General features: G+C 51.3%; 3 protein-coding genes and 4 non-coding genes across 11 annotated transcripts; all 7 read left to right on the top strand.

Moving 5' to 3' along the window:
• The first annotated feature begins 340 nt into the window (after nucleotides 1-340).
• Nucleotides 341-8,026, top strand: SENP3 (SUMO specific peptidase 3). 4 transcript variants are annotated; one of them, XM_087440491.1, is made up of 11 exons: nucleotides 343-547; nucleotides 1,386-2,111; nucleotides 2,866-3,105; nucleotides 3,201-3,312; nucleotides 3,693-3,840; nucleotides 3,970-4,017; nucleotides 4,432-4,509; nucleotides 6,485-6,622; nucleotides 6,811-6,894; nucleotides 6,972-7,044; nucleotides 7,481-8,026. In XM_087440491.1, exons 2-10 carry the CDS (start codon nucleotides 1,397-1,399, stop codon nucleotides 7,011-7,013), a joined length of 1,605 nt encoding a protein of 534 aa, XP_087296617.1. In that variant the 5' UTR covers nucleotides 343-547; nucleotides 1,386-1,396; the 3' UTR covers nucleotides 7,014-7,044; nucleotides 7,481-8,026. The 4 variants fall into 4 exon arrangements, with proteins under 4 accessions (XP_087296615.1, XP_087296617.1, XP_014645040.1 ...); XM_087440490.1 differs by having other exon boundaries at nucleotides 344-547; nucleotides 6,994-7,044; XM_087440489.1 differs by having other exon boundaries at nucleotides 341-547; nucleotides 3,693-4,017; nucleotides 6,994-7,044.
• Nucleotides 8,027-8,901: 875 nt separating this feature from the next.
• EIF4A1 (eukaryotic translation initiation factor 4A1) lies at nucleotides 8,902-15,237 on the top strand. 2 transcript variants are annotated; one of them, XM_014789555.2, is made up of 11 exons: nucleotides 8,902-8,973; nucleotides 10,343-10,391; nucleotides 10,860-10,992; nucleotides 11,443-11,582; nucleotides 12,666-12,834; nucleotides 13,191-13,300; nucleotides 13,532-13,675; nucleotides 13,764-13,901; nucleotides 14,017-14,106; nucleotides 14,375-14,454; nucleotides 14,569-15,237. In XM_014789555.2, exons 1-11 carry the CDS (start codon nucleotides 8,951-8,953, stop codon nucleotides 14,711-14,713), a joined length of 1,221 nt encoding a protein of 406 aa, XP_014645041.1. In that variant the 5' UTR covers nucleotides 8,902-8,950; the 3' UTR covers nucleotides 14,714-15,237. The 2 variants fall into 2 exon arrangements, with proteins under 2 accessions (XP_014645041.1, XP_087296618.1); XM_087440492.1 differs by lacking the exon at nucleotides 8,902-8,973 and adding an exon at nucleotides 10,111-10,192.
• On the top strand, nucleotides 11,027-11,161 carry LOC147914909 (small nucleolar RNA SNORA48). Its single transcript, XR_015554821.1, has one exon. It is a non-coding gene; the product is annotated as a small nucleolar RNA SNORA48 (small nucleolar RNA).
• Nucleotides 11,911-12,055, top strand: LOC147914908 (small nucleolar RNA SNORA48). The gene has a single exon (XR_015554822.1). It is a non-coding gene; the product is annotated as a small nucleolar RNA SNORA48 (small nucleolar RNA).
• LOC147914907 (small nucleolar RNA SNORD10) lies at nucleotides 12,954-13,094 on the top strand. The gene has a single exon (XR_015554824.1). It is a non-coding gene; the product is annotated as a small nucleolar RNA SNORD10 (small nucleolar RNA).
• On the top strand, nucleotides 14,153-14,299 carry LOC147914906 (small nucleolar RNA SNORA67). Its single transcript, XR_015554864.1, has one exon. It is a non-coding gene; the product is annotated as a small nucleolar RNA SNORA67 (small nucleolar RNA).
• A 124-nt stretch (nucleotides 15,238-15,361) lies between the features above and the next one.
• On the top strand, nucleotides 15,362-18,212 carry CD68 (CD68 molecule). Its single transcript, XM_004433125.3, has 6 exons — nucleotides 15,362-16,207; nucleotides 16,294-16,724; nucleotides 16,890-17,009; nucleotides 17,143-17,215; nucleotides 17,331-17,501; nucleotides 17,808-18,212. The coding sequence occupies exons 1-6, from the start codon at nucleotides 16,159-16,161 to the stop codon at nucleotides 17,939-17,941; spliced, it is 978 nt and encodes a 325-aa protein (XP_004433182.1). The 5' UTR covers nucleotides 15,362-16,158; the 3' UTR covers nucleotides 17,942-18,212.
• Nucleotides 18,213-18,670: the final 458 nt, after the last annotated feature.

Below are 18,670 nucleotides of genomic sequence, written 5' to 3'. Positions count from 1 at the left end.
ACCAAGGTATCGCGCCCCTGGGCTCAGGCCCCGGAGTGAGGAGAACGCAGGGCTACGAAGCGAGGCGTGAAGCGGCCCGGACCACGCAGGCGCAAAGGGGCAACTGGCGCAGCCACCGCGCCTGGCCCAGGTTGGGTGTGCGCAGGCGCAGCCCTGCGTGGGGCTCGGGGGCGTGGCGGTCCCGTGGCAGATACGTTTTTGGGTAGGCGGTGCTAGGCGCGTGGTGGCCGCGCCGGCGCTGTTCGCCGGGTGTGACGTACTAATCGTGCGCCGCCACCGCCGGTGGGCCTGGGGCTCGCGGGAGGGGAAGGAGGAGGAGGAGGGGGAGGAGGTGGTGGAGGTGGAGGCTGAAGAGGAGCGAGTGGTCGCCTCGGCGGGGTGGCTTGGCGGCGCGCGGCGCAGAAGCGTTGGAATCCTGAATTGAGACGGCTGCGCCCAGAGACAGCAGGAGTGGCGGGGCCGCCGCCGTCGCCAGAGAGATGAGCCGGGAAGCCTGAGGCCGGAGACGCCCGCTCTCGGGCCCGTCCGCCCGGCTTCCCCGCTCCCGGTGAGGACGCCCCCTTCCCCCTCCCCCCAGCCCTGCCGCGGCCTCTCCTATTCCTGGACCTCATTCCCACCTAACCGGGGCCCAGGAGGCCCTCGAAGGGGCTTCTTAAGGCCCTTGCGCGCAGAGCCGTGCGAGCCTGTAGGACCATACCGGTGCCGGAACGCATTCTGGTCCCCGGGGACGGAGCAGGAGAGGGGGCTGGGCCAGCTTGGCTCGCGCGGCTCACTTCTGTCCCAGCGCCTTGATTTGGCTGCCTAAGCGCCGATTCGGTTCTCTTTCAGTTTCTTTTAAAATCTTTCGTTTTCATAAGATTCTACTATCTGAGCCATAGTTCTGGCATCCCCATTCCCTCCTGAGACGACCTGAGCATGCCCACACACTCCATTCATTCCAGGGTGATAGCTCTCTTCCCGCTCTAGACCACGGTCTTTCTGTGGAAGTTGTGTTCTCTTCAGGTATCTCTACCATGTCAGGATTCCCGTGCTGAACCATCTCCCTCATTACGGTCTCAGTTAGGACACCTTGGTCGTATTAGAATAGAGAAATAGAGGCTGAAAATACTGGGTTTGATCTGTAGATCTGAGAAGTAAGATCCTCGAGGCCTTTTGCCTAGCCATTCTCCGTTGCCTCTGTCTGGGCGGGGAGAAACCATGGCACAGACTCTAAAGGGCTCCTTGTGGACCGTGTTGACTGGGAAGATCTGAAGTTGGGAATTTTGCATTTTTTCCTCTTTCGTTAGTTTATTTGCATCTGATTCCAGAGAAGGATGCTGAGGAACAGAAGCAGGATCTGGAATACAGGATGTTTGGATTCTGACACTCTAACCTTTGTATTACAGGCTACTGAAAGATGAAAGAGACTATACAAGGGACTGGGTCTTGGAGGCCTGAGCCTCCTGGACCCGACATAGCCCCAGCTTACTCAAGCCCCAGGCGGGAGCGTCTTCGTTGGCCCGCACCCCCCAAACCCCGACTCAAATCAGGTGGAGGGTTTGGGCCAGATCCTGGGTCAGGGACCACAGTGCCAGCCAGACGCCTCCCTGTCCCTCGGCCCTCTTTTGATGCCTCAGCTAGTGAAGAGGATGAAGAAGAAGAGGAGGATGAAGATGAAGATGAGGAAGAGGAAGTGGCAGCTTGGAGGCTGCCCCCTAGATGGGGTCAGCTGGGAAGCTCCCAGCGGCCTCGCCCTCCCCGCCCTACTCATCGAAAAACCTGCTCACAGCGCCGCCGCAGAGCTATGAGAGCCTTCCGGATGCTGCTCTACTCTAAAAGCACCTCGCTGACATTCCACTGGAAGCTTTGGGGGCGTCACCGGGGCCGGCGGCGGAGCCTCACACACCCCAAGAACCATCTTTCACCCCAAGAAGGCGGTGCGACACCACAGGTGCCATCCCCCTGCTGTCGTTTTGACTCCCCCCGGGGGCCACCTCCACCCCGGCTGGGTCTGCTAGGTGCTCTTATGGCTGAAGATGGGGTGAGAAGGTCTCCACCAGTGCCCTCTGGGCCCCCTATGGAGGAAGATGGATTAAGGTGGACTCCAAAGTCTCCTCTGGACCCTGACTCGGGTAAAGTGGCGATGAGGCAGAGGAGGGAGTGGGGAGGGCTAAGATCCTGGAGGACCAGGAGCCTCTTCCTGTGGTTAGAGCTGGGCCTAAGGAAAGTAGGAACTAAGTTAGGGGAGATAGTCAAGGCTGGGATACAGCATCCCTAACTAGATGTCCTGTGCATGGATGAGAAAAGGAGACATGGTTTAGGAAAGTCAGACAGTCTTGTCCACTTGAAATCCCTCTTCGTTGGGTGTCAGGATAAGGACCCCTGCATGTACCTCTCCAGAGGGTGCTATTCTCATAGTGGTGGGAAGGACTCTCTCTAAGTAGTGGAGTACATCACTTGTACAGTTGTGTGTGACATTTCACACTCAGGATATTTTTCTTTCGAAGAATCCCAACCAAACAATTTCAGGCTTTCTATGTCTTTATGAATTATTTAAGAATTTATTGAGTCTTTGCTGTGTGCTGGGTACTATGCTAGGTGCTAGGCATATAGTGACAGATATCTCTGAACTTTAAATCTCCCTGAATCCTAATCTTTTCTTATTTTCTTCGTGTCTGTGAGTAGTAGCTTTTTCTCTCTGTCCCTTTATAACTTCTTGGACATGCTTGTCTCATGCTTTAGGGTCTCCATTCCTTAGAGTTTATATTGGTAGATTTTGCTTCAATTCATTCTTCTTGTGGTCTTATAATTTGTGTATACCATTTAATCTTCCCATTGTCTTTTGAACCCATTTCTCATCCCCATCCTTTTTCCTCTGCCCTACAGGCCTCCTCTCCTGTACTCTGCCTAACGGTTTTGGGGGACCACCTGGGCCAGAAGGGGAGCGAAGTCTGGCACCCCCTGATGCCAGCATCCTTATCAGCAATGTGTGCAGCATCGGGGACCATGTGGCCCAGGAGATTTTTCAGGGCTCAGATTTGGGCACTGCAGAAGAGGCAGAGCGTCCTGGGGAGAAAGCTGGCCAGCACAGCCCTCTTCGGGAGGAGCATGTGACCTGCGTGCAGAGTAAGGAACCCTAGAGGACCTAGTCTCTTTCCCTCAGCCAACTCCTAGTTCAGAGTCTGGAGGCCTCACCCCACTCCTCTCCCTCCTCCACTCAGGCATCTTGGATGAATTCCTTCAAACTTACGGCAGCCTTATCCCCCTCAGCACTGATGAGGTAGTAGAGAAACTGGAGGACATTTTCCAGCAGGAGTTCTCTACACCTTCCAGGTGAGGCGTGACAGAGATGCCCTTCAGGAGAGGGCTGGGACCTGGGGGATGGGGAGAGAATGCTGCTACCTTTTCTCCCATAGGATGTACTTGGGGAGAAGTAGGAAGCTAGAGCTGAAGGGGAGGAATCTGTAGGCAAAGTGCCAAGCCCCTGTAAGCTGGCTGGGAGGGTCTTTACTTGGAGCCCCGAAATACTATGTATACCTGAGTATTCATGTGCCTCTTTCAAGGGACTAGGCCCTTAGCAGGTCCTCAGAAGGACCTATGCCAAAAACGGGGGCGGGGGTCAGTTTATAGACTCTAATTCTAGGCAGTAGAAGGAACTTCTGTGTGCCCTAGCCCCCTCGTCTCTTGTGTGACTCCACCCTTGGCCTACTCAGGAAGGGCCTGGTGCTGCAGCTGATCCAGTCATACCAGCGGATGCCAGGCAATGCCATGGTGAGGGGCTTCCGAGTGGCCTATAAGCGGCATGTGCTGACAATGGATGACTTGGGGACCTTGTATGGACAGAACTGGCTCAATGACCAGGTGAGGAGGAGTAGAAAAACAGGCCCAAGAGGGGATTCAAGGAGCAGGGTGTCTGGGGCCCTCTGCATGGGGGAGCCCTATACCCATGCTGCACCCTCCATGGCAAGCTGCCTCCCGTCTTCCCCCCAGGTGATGAACATGTATGGAGACCTGGTCATGGACACAGTCCCTGAAAAGGTAGGCCTAACCAGTTATTTCAGTCCCCAGAAGAACTTTCACAGTTCCAAGCAGCTTTTTTAGTCCCTTTCATCTCTTCCATTTTACATAAAAGAGAGTCTTTGTTCCTGGGGGAGAGGTGGTGGAAGGTAATCTTGTTAAATTCAAATCTGTAATCTTAGGCCTGAATTTACAATTTTCTTCCTTTACCCACCGGTCTTGAGTGTTTTTCCGCTATGGCTAACTCCACAAATTGGGATGGGAAGCTATAAGATTAAAAACAATTTGTTTTTTCAACCTTAGTGAGTTGGAGTAGAGGTTGTTGAAACCAGTCCTTAGATCCATAATGAAGTGGAGTGGACTGGGAAGGGGAGACTTAGCAGGAGGGCCTGAGATCTTTTAATTCCATCCAGCTTTTTTGTATCATTGGCATAGGTGCATTTCTTCAACAGTTTCTTCTATGATAAACTCCGTACCAAGGGTTATGATGGGGTGAAAAGGTGGACCAAAAACGTGAGTTATGAATTCACATCTACTTGTGCAACACTTTGCTTCTGAAGAATTAGAGTTCTGTTTTCTGTGAGCCCTTTTCCCAACCCTGTTCATTCAGTCTTTCAAATATTTATTAAATGTCTTCTCTGTGCTAGGTATTGTTCTAGGCATTAAGGATACAGTATTAAACAAGGAAAACTTCTTGCCTTTATGGGGTGAGAATAAATAAGCAAGTTAAATTTCAGCTAGTGATAAGTGCTGCAAGCAAATTAAAACAGTCATGTAGTAGGATGGGAAGTGAGTAGTTTAGACTGGGTGGTCTGGGAAGGCCTTTCTTAGCTGAGACTTGATGAGGAGCCAGCCATGTGCAGATCTGGGGGAAGAGTGTTCTAGGGAAAGGGAACAGCAAGTACGTGGGATGCAAAGTGAGAAAGAACATGTTTAAATAACGGAGGGCCTGTATGGGTGGCTTTTGTGGTTAGAGCAGAGTGAGCAAAGGGAAAATAAGAGAAAATTTGTTTAAAGAGGAGATCTTGTAGGAATGGAGCATAGGCTGAAGAAGGCAGATCTTATTCTGTATGTACTGAGAAGCCATTGAAGAGTTTTAAGCAGGCTGGGAATTGCCTCGTTTTTTAAACTCCTGTTTCAATGACAGATTGAAGGGGGGGCCAGAGTGGCAGCCGGCAGACTAACTAAGAGTGTAGCACAGAAGTCCAGATGAGAAACGTGGACGAGAGTGGGAAAGGCAGAGATAGAAGTAGTTTTTTTTTTTTTTTTTTTAAAGATTTTATTTATTTATTTTTCCCCCAAAGCCCCAGTACATAGTTGTCTGTCATAGCTGCACATCCTTCTAGTTGCTGTATGTGGGACGCAGCCTCAGCATGGCTGGAGGAGTGGTGCCTCGGTGCGCACCTGGGATCTGAACCCGGGCCGCCGGCAGCAGAGCGCACGCACTTAACCGCTAAGCCACGGGGCCGGCCCAGAGATAGAAGTAGTTTTATCTAGAATAAGTTTTGTAGGTAAAATCAATAGGACTTTTCTGACAGATTGGATGTGGGAATTGTAGAAAAGGTAGGAATCAAGGATGATGTCTAGGTTTTTGGCCTAAATTACTGGCGAAAGTTGGGGGTGGGGGCAGGTTTGGTGAGGAAAAAGAGTTCTTTTCTCCTCTAGTTTCCCTGCCCTCTAATTCAAAGGCCAGGAAATTCTACAGTGAGGTAGGACCATTGGCTCCAGCATTTCTTAATTTCCATCCCCAGATTCAAGAGCTTAAACCCTCAGGGACCTGGCAGGCCTGCTTCTCCAAGTAGAGGTGGGGTGACATACAGTGAAAAAAATTTGGCCTTCCATATACCTGTATTTGAATCCCATCTCTGCCACTTTTTACTTCTATGACCTTGGGCAAATTACTTTACTTGGCCAAGCTGCATTTTCCTCATCGTTAGGTTGAACATGAAAACCTCCCCCCAGGATTGTTGTGAGCATTAACCGACCGAGCATTTACAAGGTGCCATGCATTGTTCTAAGTGTATTATGGATATTAACTAGTGTAATCCTTATAGCAAATGGATGAGGTCGGTACTGTTTGCACTCTTACAGATAAGGGAACTGAAGTATAGAAAGTTACTAAGTAGCTTGCCCATGGTCATAAGCTAGTAAACGGAGGAGCTGGATTTGAACCCTCGCAGTCTGGCTCCAGAATCTTGAGCCTGGGTTTTTAGGTACTAAGCACTTCTACCTTTCATGTGTGAAAAGTATCTGGTCCATCCTGGGCTCTCAAGTGTTTATTCTGACACCACCTCCTCTGTCCTGTCTTCCCCCCTTACCCCGAGAATTTAGACATCCAGATGCTGAGCCTTGCCTCACAATCTAGGGCCTGGGTCTTGTGTTCTCCCACTTGGCTCCTTGCCTGCTCTTCCATTCCTCTTTAGAACCCTCATGGCAATAGGCAGGACTCCTGTGCTGTCTTACCTGACCTCTGGCACTGCCTCCTTAGGTGGACATCTTCAATAAGGAGCTACTGCTAATCCCCATCCACCTGGAGGTGCATTGGTCCCTCATCTCTGTTGACGTGAGGCGGCGCACCATCACCTATTTTGACTCGCAGCGCACCCTAAACCGCCGCTGCCCTAAGGTTTGAGAGGGAAGGGGAAAGACAGGCAGAATGTGGGGAGGAGATCCAGTGGCAAGGCATTCCAGGCAGAAGGAGGGTGGGTTTTGGGTCTCTGAGGAGCAACCTGGTCATAGTGCCTGTGAGCCCCACACCCTGGGTTCATCGGGGAAACGTAGGGCATCACTTCCTCCTTTTCTCCACCCACATAGCATATTGCCAAGTATCTACAGGCAGAGGCAGTGAAGAAAGACCGGCTAGATTTCCACCAGGGCTGGAAAGGTTACTTCAAAATGGTGAGTTTCCAGAGGGAGGGGTGGGGGTGCTGGGAGGCAGAAGTTGAAGCCACATCCCTAGGAGTCTCCAGGTGAAGGGCCTACCTTTTTATTCTCTAGAATGTGGCCAGGCAGAATAATGACAGTGACTGTGGTGCCTTTGTGTTGCAGGTAAGCAGATGTCACTTGGGTTAAAGGGTTGGGAGGGAGACAGGAGGCTGTTCTGCATCCCTCATTTGGTTCACAGCCACTTGTGGAGTGGGAGTAACATTGTGTTAGAACGGAGAAACTCTGATTTCATTGGTCCTCTCTTGGCTTCTCCATCCCACATTGGGTCTGGGTCTTTGGTCCTTGGTCTCCCTGACCCCCCAACCCAAGGTATCCCTCTTAACAACTAGGTATTTCATGAACCTAGTAAGAACACTGGCTTTAGAGTCAGACTCTTTTGGAGCCCCAGGCTATGGGACCTTGGCTTCCTTTGTTTGTGAAATAGGGATGTTCTCTGAAAGATCCAGTGCAACATATCTCATATCAAATGTGTAGCACAGGTCCTGACTTGGGGGTTGCTCAGTAGGTGGTTCTCATGGCCTGCTTTGTTAACACCCAGTACTGCAAGCACCTGGCCCTGTCTCAGCCATTCAGCTTCACCCAGCAGGACATGCCCAAACTTCGGCGACAGATCTACAAGGAGCTGTGTCACTGCAAACTCACTGTGTGAGCCTCGTATCCCAGGCCTCAAGCCCATTAATGAATGGGCAGGGGCACATGGGAGACCCTTCCTTCTCAAGAAACTCCAGTTCCTTTCCTCTTGGCCTTTCCCCACCCAATTCCCTTTGGTTTTTCATATTTAAATGTTTTAATTGATTTCTGTAATTTTTTTTTCCTTGAGAGAATACTTGTTGATTTCTGATGTTCAGGGGGTGGCCATGGAAAAGCCCCTTTTTCCCTCAAGTGTGCAGGGGAGTATGGCCTTGTGGCCTGGGTGGGGCAGTCATCCTCCTTCCATGTGCAGAGGGGGACAGGAAAATCTGTGCTGGGGGTGGTGGGCGGGCAAAGGGATTACTGCCTGCCAGATCTTGAAACTTTTTTTTATATATATATATATAAATGCCACGGCCCTGCTCTGGTCAATAAAGGATCCTTTGGAGATACATAGTGGTGGTCTTCCTTAAGGGGCCTCATACTAGTGGATAATGCTCTATCTCAGGCTTTCCTCTAGCCAGTGCTGTTAGCGACCCTTTTTTTGGGTCTCAAGACTTCAGGGGCCAGCTTTTCATCCCTGGCTCAGACGGTGCCAACATCATTTCTTCATCACCCAAAAGAATCCCCCAGTCATGGGAGCCAGGGCTGGAAGAAGGGAGAGTTTTGGTAAGCCTCAAAAATAAGGGAGCTTGAGAGGTGCTAAAGTTGGGGAATAGGACACTTAAGGAATTCGGCCAAGATTCCTAATAGAAACCTCAAATGCCCTTAAGCCCAGAAGTCAGTTATCCATCCCTCCTCCCTCCAGCCAGGGACACTTTCCCAGCCGCCAAGATATGGCTCCTGATTCCATCATCCTTGGTACACTTGGAACACGTCGGCGTGGTGTCCGATTTATCTTGGTTGTAGGAGAGAACAAAATAAAATGTGGGCCCAGTGGAGGCCTGGAGCAAAGGTAAAGGGAAGTGGTAGTCCTGGGAGCCCGGAAGTCCCTGGAGGCTGAAACCTCGCCCCTCTTACGCGATAGGGCCTACTAGGCCACATGACTAAGGCCCTGTCGCCTCCGCACGTGTAGGGGTGCAGGGCCCCAAGATGGCTGCCAGGCCTCGAGGCCTTGACTCCTGTATGTCACTTCCGTACCGGCGAGAAGGGCGGGCCCTTTAGCCAATGAGGCCGCGGGGCGGGTCTTCATCTTGATAGGCGTTCAAACTATCCAATGGTGGCTGCGTGCCAGAGCGCCTACGAACTAACGTCACGCAGAGTTGCTGAGCGAGGGCAGGCGGGGCCGACGCGGCCAGGCCAATGCGACGGCTGGGGCGGAGTCGGGCGCTCTATAAGTTGTCGATAGGCGGGCCCTCCGCCCTAGTTTCTAAGGATCATGTCTGCGAGTCAGGATTCCCGGTAAGAAAGGCACTTGCAAGAGGTTGTGGCTACTTACCCTGCCGCTCCCTTCCGAGGGCCCCGCCGGGGGGAGCTGAGGCCCACCAATCTAGGGCCACCAGGGTTGCGGGGAGACCAAGTGGGAGGACCCGTCTTGGGGGAGTGAGGGGCAGATCCACGGTCGCCGCTGCCACCAGGGCCTGGGCAGGGGGCAAGGACAGCCCGGCTTTCGGGGCCCAGCGTGCGAGGATCGCTAGGAAGCCTCGACGCGACGCGCTGCGGTGCGCGGAGCCCCGGCGCTGAGGGGCGAGACGCGGTCGCGACCTAGCGTGGGAAAGGTAGAGCCGGCAGGTCCGGCTGCCTCACTGCCGGAGGGAGGGCTCGCGCGCGCTTGGGTACCGGAGGATTCTGACAGTATCACTCGCTAAAAGCGGGGGTGCCTGGGTCCTCAAATCCAGTCGCCTCGTCGCGTTGAGGTGTGGGTCGGGAGAAGAAACCGGCCGTTCAGTGTGCTGGTTTTCTTGACGGCCAGGACTGAGCCTAACCCCGAGGAGCGGCCGCGTGAGGCACCAGGAGCCCACCCGGCGCCCGGCGGGCGGGTCCATTTTGCCGCACAAGCCGGGCAATTGGCAAACTGCGGATGGGCAGGTCCACTTTCCTTCGGGGGTGAGCGGCCTGAGGTATGGGAGGGCGACGCCATTTCGCGACGGGGGCGGGCGGGATGTTGATGGTTCCTTGGAGGGAGGAGATGCCGCCGGGTGGTCGAGGGAGCGAGCACATGGCGGCCCGAGGTGTTCCCCTCCCCCAGTCCGCTTCGCTTCTAAGGGTTGTGCAATCTCCCCTTTTGCTAGCTCGGCTGGGTCTCATTGTGCGCGAGGCCGCCACCGCCCGCGGCCTCCCACATCCGGGCACCGCGAAGGGGGAGATGGGCTGGAGGGAGTGGGGGAGGGCGCGGGAGGAGTGACGTGGGGGAGAAGGGGATGTCCTACCCTCGGATCTGGGAGGTGAAGGGCGGGACTTCCGGCGCGCTGGGGCTGCGATGGGAGGTGCACGCGCCTGGGCATGGGGTGGCCAGGCCCGGGACACGTGGGACCGGCCCCAGGCACCATCTCCGGACCCCGTAAGCGCGGCGCCGCTCCTGCCGGGCTCCGGGTCGTCTAGGAGGGTTACCCCATCATGTCCCGGGCGGCCTGACCTGAGCCGCTCCTGGGATGGGGCAAAGGACTGACTCAGTTGTAAGGTAACTACTACGTCTTCTGGGAATTGATGGGGGTGGGTCAGGGATTGAAGGCCGATGGTATCATGCAAGGCCGGTTGCTGGTAGGAAGAGCCTGGCTGTCAGGATTTTTAACGTGCCTCATTCGGCATACTCAATACTTTAAACCAACAGATCCAGAGACAATGGCCCCGATGGGATGGAGCCCGAAGGCGTCATCGAGGTGAGATTGAACCCCTATCAGTATTGTCCTTCATCTCTGGGAAAGGCAGTGCCACTAGCCTTGGTTTCTGGAGTGGTGGTTCAGTGATTTAAGATTTGACTAAAACCAGCACCCAGGATTCATCTTTAATACATAGCCTAACTCCCAAATGGTTAAGTTTCCTCCACAGGAAATCTTAACTCTTTTATAAGGCTTTGTTAAAAATATATTCTTGAGAGTATGTATAGAACATGTCCTTCATATTGAGTCCAGTCCTCCCTTCTACAGCCTCCAGTCTCACACAGTTTACAAGTGGGCTGGCCCCTTAGAGTGATTTCTCAGACCTTGTAGAACCAGCTGGCTTCCCTGGAGGGAGGAAAGGTGGTGGGCTCTGAAGCTTTAGTGCTGCAGGCACAAGGTCCTGTTTGCTCCAGTGCTAGAGCACACCCCCCGCCTGTTCTACTACATTAATTTCTTTGTATCTTTCAGAGTAACTGGAATGAGATTGTTGACAGCTTTGATGACATGAACCTCTCGGAGTCCCTTCTCCGTGGCATCTACGCCTATGGTTTTGAGAAGCCCTCTGCCATCCAGCAGCGAGCCATTCTTCCTTGTATCAAGGGTAAGACTCCTCTGCCCCAGAACAAGTTTTGGACTGTCCCTGACCTGGGTAGAGAGGCACCTGGTTGGTGGTGCGTATCTCATATCAGGGAGGGACAAAGCAGCTCCTTGTTCATCCCAGCTTGGCTTTTGGTCTGTGCCCATGCCTGGTTCATGCCCTGGACACATGGATTGTTGGTTGATTTTCAGTAAAGTAGTATTTCAGCTACCTCACACTTGCTTTTTATAGCTGTATTTCTAGCCCATTTTGTGCAGTACTAAATCAGTTAATAACCTGACCTGGCTTCCAGATCTCTTCCCATTTGGGCACTTTGTGATAAGGTGGTCTGTGAAGCACTTCACCTCTGGCACATAGCTCTATTGATTGCTTATTGATTGGGGTCTTGAATATTTCATGATCCCAAACTGTATGTCCTCTACATACACTTTCCCTCCTAATTTGTCTGTTTAGGTTATGATGTGATCGCTCAAGCCCAATCTGGGACAGGCAAAACAGCCACTTTTGCCATATCGATTCTGCAACAGATTGAATTGGATCTAAAGGCCACTCAGGCCTTAGTCCTGGCACCGACTAGAGAGTTGGCCCAGCAGGTGAGAGTGTAGCTTCTTTCTTCTCCCCTGAAGGATCAATTTAGAAATGATTGGCATAATCAGAAAATTAGAGGTGTGCTCCTCAACCATCACCATCTTGGAAGAACTGAAATATGGGGTAGGTGGGGTGGGGAAAAAGAGATGATCTAAAGTAAAGAAAATGAGTTGATGACTTCTAGATCTCTCAAGACTTTTTAGGTTAATTATAAGCTCGTTCCTACTAAACACAATAAGCATCACTCCCTCCACCCATTTCCTGAGTCAAATGGGAAGGCTGCTGGGTGGAGCCTGGCTGGCTGGGCAAGTTTGGTGGCTGTTGTATGAACAAACCCCCTGGCAATGGGCAAAGAGACACCTGATTGGTGGTGCTGCTCTTATATCAGTCAGGGGCAAAGTAGTTGTACAGTCCTTTGTTCATCCTAGCTTGATGCCTGGGTTGGTGGCCAGAGCTGTTTCATGCCTGGGGCACATAAAATCCTAATGCTGCTGTTTTCCTGGGTCTTGGAGGGAAACAGATCAGAAACACTGGTCTCATAAGTAGATTATTGAGACTCAGGGGATGTATTTTTTGAAATGTTCTGTACTAATTTCTGGACAAAGATAATGTAAGCAAATGGTTTTAGTAGAACTCTCTTTGAGGATCCTTATGTTCAGAACATGCCTTTAAAAGAGTGAATATGCCACCTAGCATAGGTTCTGTGGCAGGAGTGCAGTAGGACACAGGTATGTCACTATACATAAAACTGGTTGCTTGCTGTGAAATAAAATAAACGGGTCACAATTCGTTTTCAGCAACTTAGGAGGTGTAATAGGAAAGAAGCTACATTGAAGTTATTTCAGAGGGCTGTTACTATGAATCTGTGCACTCAGGAGCCAGATTGGGTTCAAATCCTGAGTCTCTGCCACTTATTGGCAGTCGTATCTTAAATGGATTGTTTAACCTGCCTCTGTTTTTTGCCTAAAAAGTGAGTTTATTAATGGCGCATGTCTCAGTTGGAAAGAATAAATACATGAGAAACATTTAAAATAGGGCTTGGCACAGTTGTAGCTAATATATGAGCACTTATCTTTTTCTGGGTTCAGATACAAAAGGTAGTTATGGCATTAGGAGATTACATGGGTGCGTCCTGCCATGCCTGCATTGGAGGTACCAACGTGCGTGCTGAGGTGCAGAAGCTGCAGATGGAAGCTCCCCATATCATCGTGGGTACCCCAGGACGTGTGTTTGATATGCTTAACCGGAGATACCTGTGTAAGTACCTCAATTTTCTGGTCCTCTGGGCCATTTCCCTCTTGTGCATGCTTTCCCAGTCTTTCAACTTGGCCACAATCTCATTCCTAATGATGCTAGTTTTCCCCTCTGAAAGAGTTGCTCTGTGATGAACCCCATGCGTGTCATCTGAGCCTGGCTTCCCTGTCATCTCAGCCCAGGTAGTGTTCTACTTCCCAGGGTTGTTGTCTGGCCTGGCAGGGGCGTCCTGGGCAAAGGATCAATCTTTGTATTCTGAGAGCAGACCACCTGTCTCTCCCCTTATCTTTGTAGGGAAAGTTAAGTGTATTTCACATTTCCCCAATTACTACCTGTTGATGTTTTTTTCTTTCCTGTAGCTCCCAAATACATCAAGATGTTTGTACTGGACGAAGCTGATGAAATGTTAAGCCGTGGATTCAAGGACCAGATCTACGACATATTCCAAAAGCTCAACAGCAACACCCAGGTGAGAAAGAGAAAGATACGTATAGTCTTGCTTGTATAGCTGATGATCGCTTATAGATAGTGGTGTGGTTGAGGTAATAGAAGAGCAATATGAGTGTCAGAAGAACCGTGAAGAATTCTGGAGTCTTGCCTCAAGCCTTTTTATGCATTGGTTTCTGTTTTAGGTGGTACTAGGGAAGGGGACAGGCATTGTGGAGTATCCCCTAGTCTGAGGCTGCTCTCTTTCCATTAGGTGGTTTTGCTGTCGGCAACAATGCCTTCTGATGTGCTTGAGGTGACCAAGAAGTTCATGCGGGACCCCATTCGGATTCTTGTTAAGAAGGAAGAGTTGACCCTGGAGGGTATCCGCCAATTCTACATCAATGTGGAACGAGAGGTGGGGCCTAGTGCAGGAGGCGGGCCTGGTAATAAGTTGTTGGGTATAGCCCCTGACTGATTTTTTTTTTTTCCTCCCCCACCCCCAGGAGTGGAAGCTGGACACGCTGTGTGACTTGTATGAAACCCTGACCATCACCCAGGCAGTCATCTTCATCAACACCCGAAGGAAGGTCGATTGGCTCACTGAGAAGATGCATGCCCGAGACTTCACTGTCTCTGCCATGGTGAGTTTTCCCCAGCTGGTTACCAGCAGTATGTGTGTGTCAGTTTCCCACTTACAGCCAGTTCTCTCAGAACTGAAGTGCCTGCCTGTTCACACCCTTCTATTTCCTGTTCTAGCATGGAGATATGGACCAAAAGGAACGAGATGTAATCATGAGAGAGTTCCGCTCAGGCTCTAGCAGAGTATTAATTACCACTGACCTGCTGGTGAGTAGAGGGGAATTTGGAGATGATTGGGAGGGAAGAAAGGAGAATCCAAGGTGATTCCCTCTTCCAAGGGGCCTACTAATGCCCTTTTTCAGGAAAGTAGCAACTTGGAATAAAATCTGGCATGCCTCAGGTTTTTCAGGGAGAGGAGGGGATGTTTATTTCCTTTGCCTTCCTTTGGCTGCCTACATGTACACTTGTAAGTCCCTTCTGGATAGATTGTCCTCTTCTCATTCACATGCTGAAGTTGTCATCTTTCTTCACATAGGCCAGAGGCATTGATGTGCAGCAGGTTTCTTTAGTCATCAACTATGATCTTCCCACCAACAGGGAAAACTATATCCACAGGTAAGTGTAGATCTGGGATACTCACCCCTCGTGCCCAATCCTCCCTGGGCTGAAGCTCCTGATTTTCATCATTCCCCTTATCCTCACTTATCCTAAGGTGTCCTTGTTTTCCAGAATTGGTCGTGGTGGACGTTTTGGCCGTAAGGGTGTGGCTATTAACATGGTAACAGAAGAAGACAAGAGGACTCTTCGAGACATCGAGACCTTCTACAACACCTCCATTGAGGAGATGCCCCTCAATGTTGCCGACCTCATCTGAGAGGGGCTGTGCTGCTACCTAGCCCCAGCCAGGGTTCAATCCTTGGGGGGCTGAGGAGGAGCAGAAGGGGGGAGGGAAGGGAGCCAGGGGATGGACATCTTGTCATTTTTTTTTTTCTTTTTTTTTTTTTTTTCTTTGAATAAATGTCACTTTTTGAGGCAAAAGAAGGAACCGTGAACATTTTAGATACCCTTTTCTTTGGGGTAGGCTCTTGCCCCAGGCGTCGTCTCTTCTCCCAAAAAACACTAATCCATTTCCCTAACCTAGTCAACCTCCAAATCCCAGAGGCTCTCCCCACCCCAGCTGAATTCCTCTGAAAACAATTCAAGGGGCTATAATGTCACTCAACCTCATTTGCTGGACCAAATCTGGAGGGAGAACCCCTGAGTTAGGTGGCCCAGGGGATTGTCCCAGGTTGGGGGAGCAGGGGAGAGAAAATGGTAGCCATTTTTACATTGTTTTGTATAGTATTTATTGATTCAGGAAACAAACACAAAATTCTGAATAAAATAACTTGGAAACTGCCTGTTTGGGCTTTTCATTTCTTACCTCCCCTTCCCTCCCACCTGCTATTGGGCACATCTCTGCTCCCCTCCTTCAGCTAATATTTACCCTTTTGTTGTGTTGCTTTTTTTGTTACCACCTAAGAGTTGACCAGAAAGTGGTCATGTTGACTGGACAACGTGACCCTTCCATAAGAGATTGGGCAAGCACCATGAGTGCATCACGTGTCTCAGCCAAGAGGAAGTGATGGGGAGGGGGGAAAGTGGAAAAAGCATTCCAATTGTACATAGTTATTTTCGGTGAGGAAGATTAGCTCTGAGCTAACATCTGTTGCCAATCCTCTTTTTGCTGAGGAAGATGGGCCCTGGGCTGACATCCGTGCCCATCTTCCTCTACTTGATATGTGGGACGCCTGCCACAGCATGGCTTGATAAGCAGTGTGTAGGTCTGTGCCCGGGATGTGAACTCGGGGCTGCCAAAGTGAAGCGCGTGAACTTAACCACTACGCCACTGGGCTCGCCCCTAATTGTACATTCTATGGAACTCATCTCTCTAGAGACCGCTGAAGGAGGGAGGGGTTGCTGTTTCTCAATTGGTTCTATAATTACTTGCCACAAATGTGAGCACATTTTGCTAAAGTAGACAAACGGGTCCCCAAGGGTCAACTGTCCTGAAACCCCATCTCATTCTACCCATGTGACATTCTTGACCCTGATAGCACACACTTGTGAAGCCAGGGCCAATAGTCTCCTAACTTAATGACAAAAATTTAATGACTAAGAGATTGGTGGCTGGGGCTGAGGTGCCTGAGTCAGGTGGGGGTGGAGTTATCTCAGAAGTCAAAGACTTTCATTTCCTCCTTTTCCAAAAGAAGAAGAAGGTTGAGCAAGTGGCTGGTACTGACACAAACCTAGCTGCACTCTGGGTGAGGCTGTTCTGTCATGAGGCTGGCTGTGCTTTTCTCAGGAGCTTTGCTGGGCCTACTAGCAGGTAAGGAGAAAGGGGACTAAAGGGGAGGGAGCCCCTGGGAAGGAGCTTGCTCCTGGGTTGCTAACCAGTCTTTCCTCTGCTGAAAGCCCAGGGGACGGGGAATGACTGTCCTCATAAGAAATCGGCCACTCTGCTGCCATCCTTCACGGTAACACCTACAGCTACAGAAAGCACCTCAAGCCCAGGAACAACGAACCACCAAACTACCCAGAGCCACAGAACCGCCACCACAGACACCACCAGCCAGCAACCCACAACAGCCACTCACAATCCTGTGACCACCACCAGTCAAGGAAACGCCACAGTTCATCCAACAACAAGCAACAGTACTGCCACCAGCCCAGGATCCTCCACCAGCTCCCCCCACCCAGGACCACCTCCACCCTCTCCAAGTCCTAGCCCAGGCTCCAAGGGGGCTATAGGAGATTACATTTGGACTAATGGTTCCCAGCCCTGCGTCCGGCTCCAAGCCCAGATTCAGATTCGAGTTCTGTACCCAACCCTGAGTGGAGGAGAGGTAAAGCAAAAAGACTGGAAGACATGAGGGGAAGGGGGCGAGGCCTTCTGCTGTGGTTCGGAAGGGAAGAAGGAAGAATAGAGAAGGGTGGGCATGAAAGGAACAGGGAACCTTGGACGGCACAGCTGTCTAGTCTCGTGACCCTCTCATCTTTAACTTCCGCAGGCCTGGGGCATCTCTGTACTGAACCCCAACAAAACCAAGGCCCAGGGAGACTGTGAGGGTGCCCATCCCCGCTTGCTTCTCTCATTCCCCTACGGACAGCTCAGCTTTGGATTCAAGCAGGTACTTCACCTTCATCCCTCACTCTCACCCTCCAAGCACCCTATCCCTACCAATCCCTTGCTGCACTCCTTACTCTCTGTACACGGATGCCACTCTCCCCTGCTGCCCTGAGCCTTCCTGGTCACCTCTGCAGGAGCCACTGCAGAGCACTGTCTACCTGAACTATATGGCTGTGGAGTACAACGTGTCCTTCCCGCAGGCAGCGCGTGAGTAACCTTCCATTTCTCATCACTTGCTCTAGATGTCTGGGCTCCTGAAGGGATCTAAGTGGGGGTGGGGTAGGGACGTGGATATGGAGCTGACCCTTCCTCGCTCTCCTAGAGTGGACATTCTCGGTCCAGAATTCATCCCTTCGAGATCTCCAAACCCCCCTGGGCCAGAGATTCAGTTGCAGAAACGCGAGCATCATTCTTTCACCAGCTTTCCACCTTGACCTGCTCTCCCTGAAGCTACAAGCTGCTCAGCTGCCCCCCACAGGGGCCTTTGGGCCAAGTAAGACCTATTCCTTCCCTCCTAGAACTCTCTCACTGCACTGAAAGCCCCCTTCCCTAGTCTAGAATCTCCCTTCTTATACCCCAAAATCTCCTCCCTCTCTCACGCTGTTGTAACTATAGGGCACTGTCCTCTCCTCCATTACAAGACTGCCTATTCTCCCTTTTATTTACTGCTCTGAGTCACCTGGGTGAGCTCCTCACCAGTCTCCTACTTCCCAACATCCCCCACCTTCCTTCCTCCCTCCTCCCACCTTTATCCCAGCCACCACCACTGTGATGCCTACTTGCCCTATCTTTCTGCCAGGTTTCTCTTGTCCCAGTGACCAATCCATCTGGCTGCCTCTCATCATCGGCCTGATCCTCCTCGGCCTCCTCACCCTGGTGCTTGTTACCTTCTGCATTATCCGAAGACGCCCACCCACCTACCAGCCCCTCTGAGTATTCATCCCAACACCCAGGCACCAGGGGGTGCCCTCATTTCTCACTACTTCACCGACTCAGAGAGAAAATTATCTGCCTTCCCTCTCTGTCTTAAAGAACAAAAGTAGAGATAATGCAATCAGGAGAGATAAGGGGGGGGTGTTTATTAAATGTGACAGATTTCCCCCTCCCCCATCCCCAGAGGGAGAATAGTAAAACCTACTCAAATCTTTGTCCTTGATTTTCCTTGTCCTTCCTGCCAGGATTAAAAGCTATGAGTTTCTTGTCACATGCTTTTCTGTGCCTTCCATGATTGAGTCTCAGGGAGCCAGAAACAGCCGGTGAGGAGGGATGAAAATGCCAATGTGTGACCAAATGCCCCCATGGTTCATCTCCCAAAGCCTGGCACAACTGGTGTTGAATCTGCCTCCCCTCCGTTTCTCCTCTTCTGGGGCCCCTGGCTGCTCCAGATCCCCCTCCCCTCCAATCCAGTTGGAGCCACCCATCCCAGCCGTCTTCTTCTCAACCCTCATATACCATTACAGGTGAAACAAGGAGCAACAGCAATGAGTGAGTGGGGAAGTCACATCTCTATCATTTCATTTCCAAAGGCTGTGCCAGTGGCTCTTTACCACAAGAATGCCCTGCCCACGTGCCCAGGGCTAGCTGAACAGCCTGATTAAACCCTCACTGCATCTGGAATGCTCCTATCTCATCTGCAAAGGGTTTCATCAACCATGGGAGCAG

Source organism: Ceratotherium simum, chromosome 16, assembly GCF_057802395.1.
Source record: "Ceratotherium simum simum isolate JZ-2026a chromosome 16, ASM5780239v1, whole genome shotgun sequence".
NCBI classification, from domain to species: domain Eukaryota; kingdom Metazoa; phylum Chordata; class Mammalia; order Perissodactyla; family Rhinocerotidae; genus Ceratotherium; species Ceratotherium simum.
This window is presented reverse-complemented; position numbering and strand designations above follow the sequence as displayed.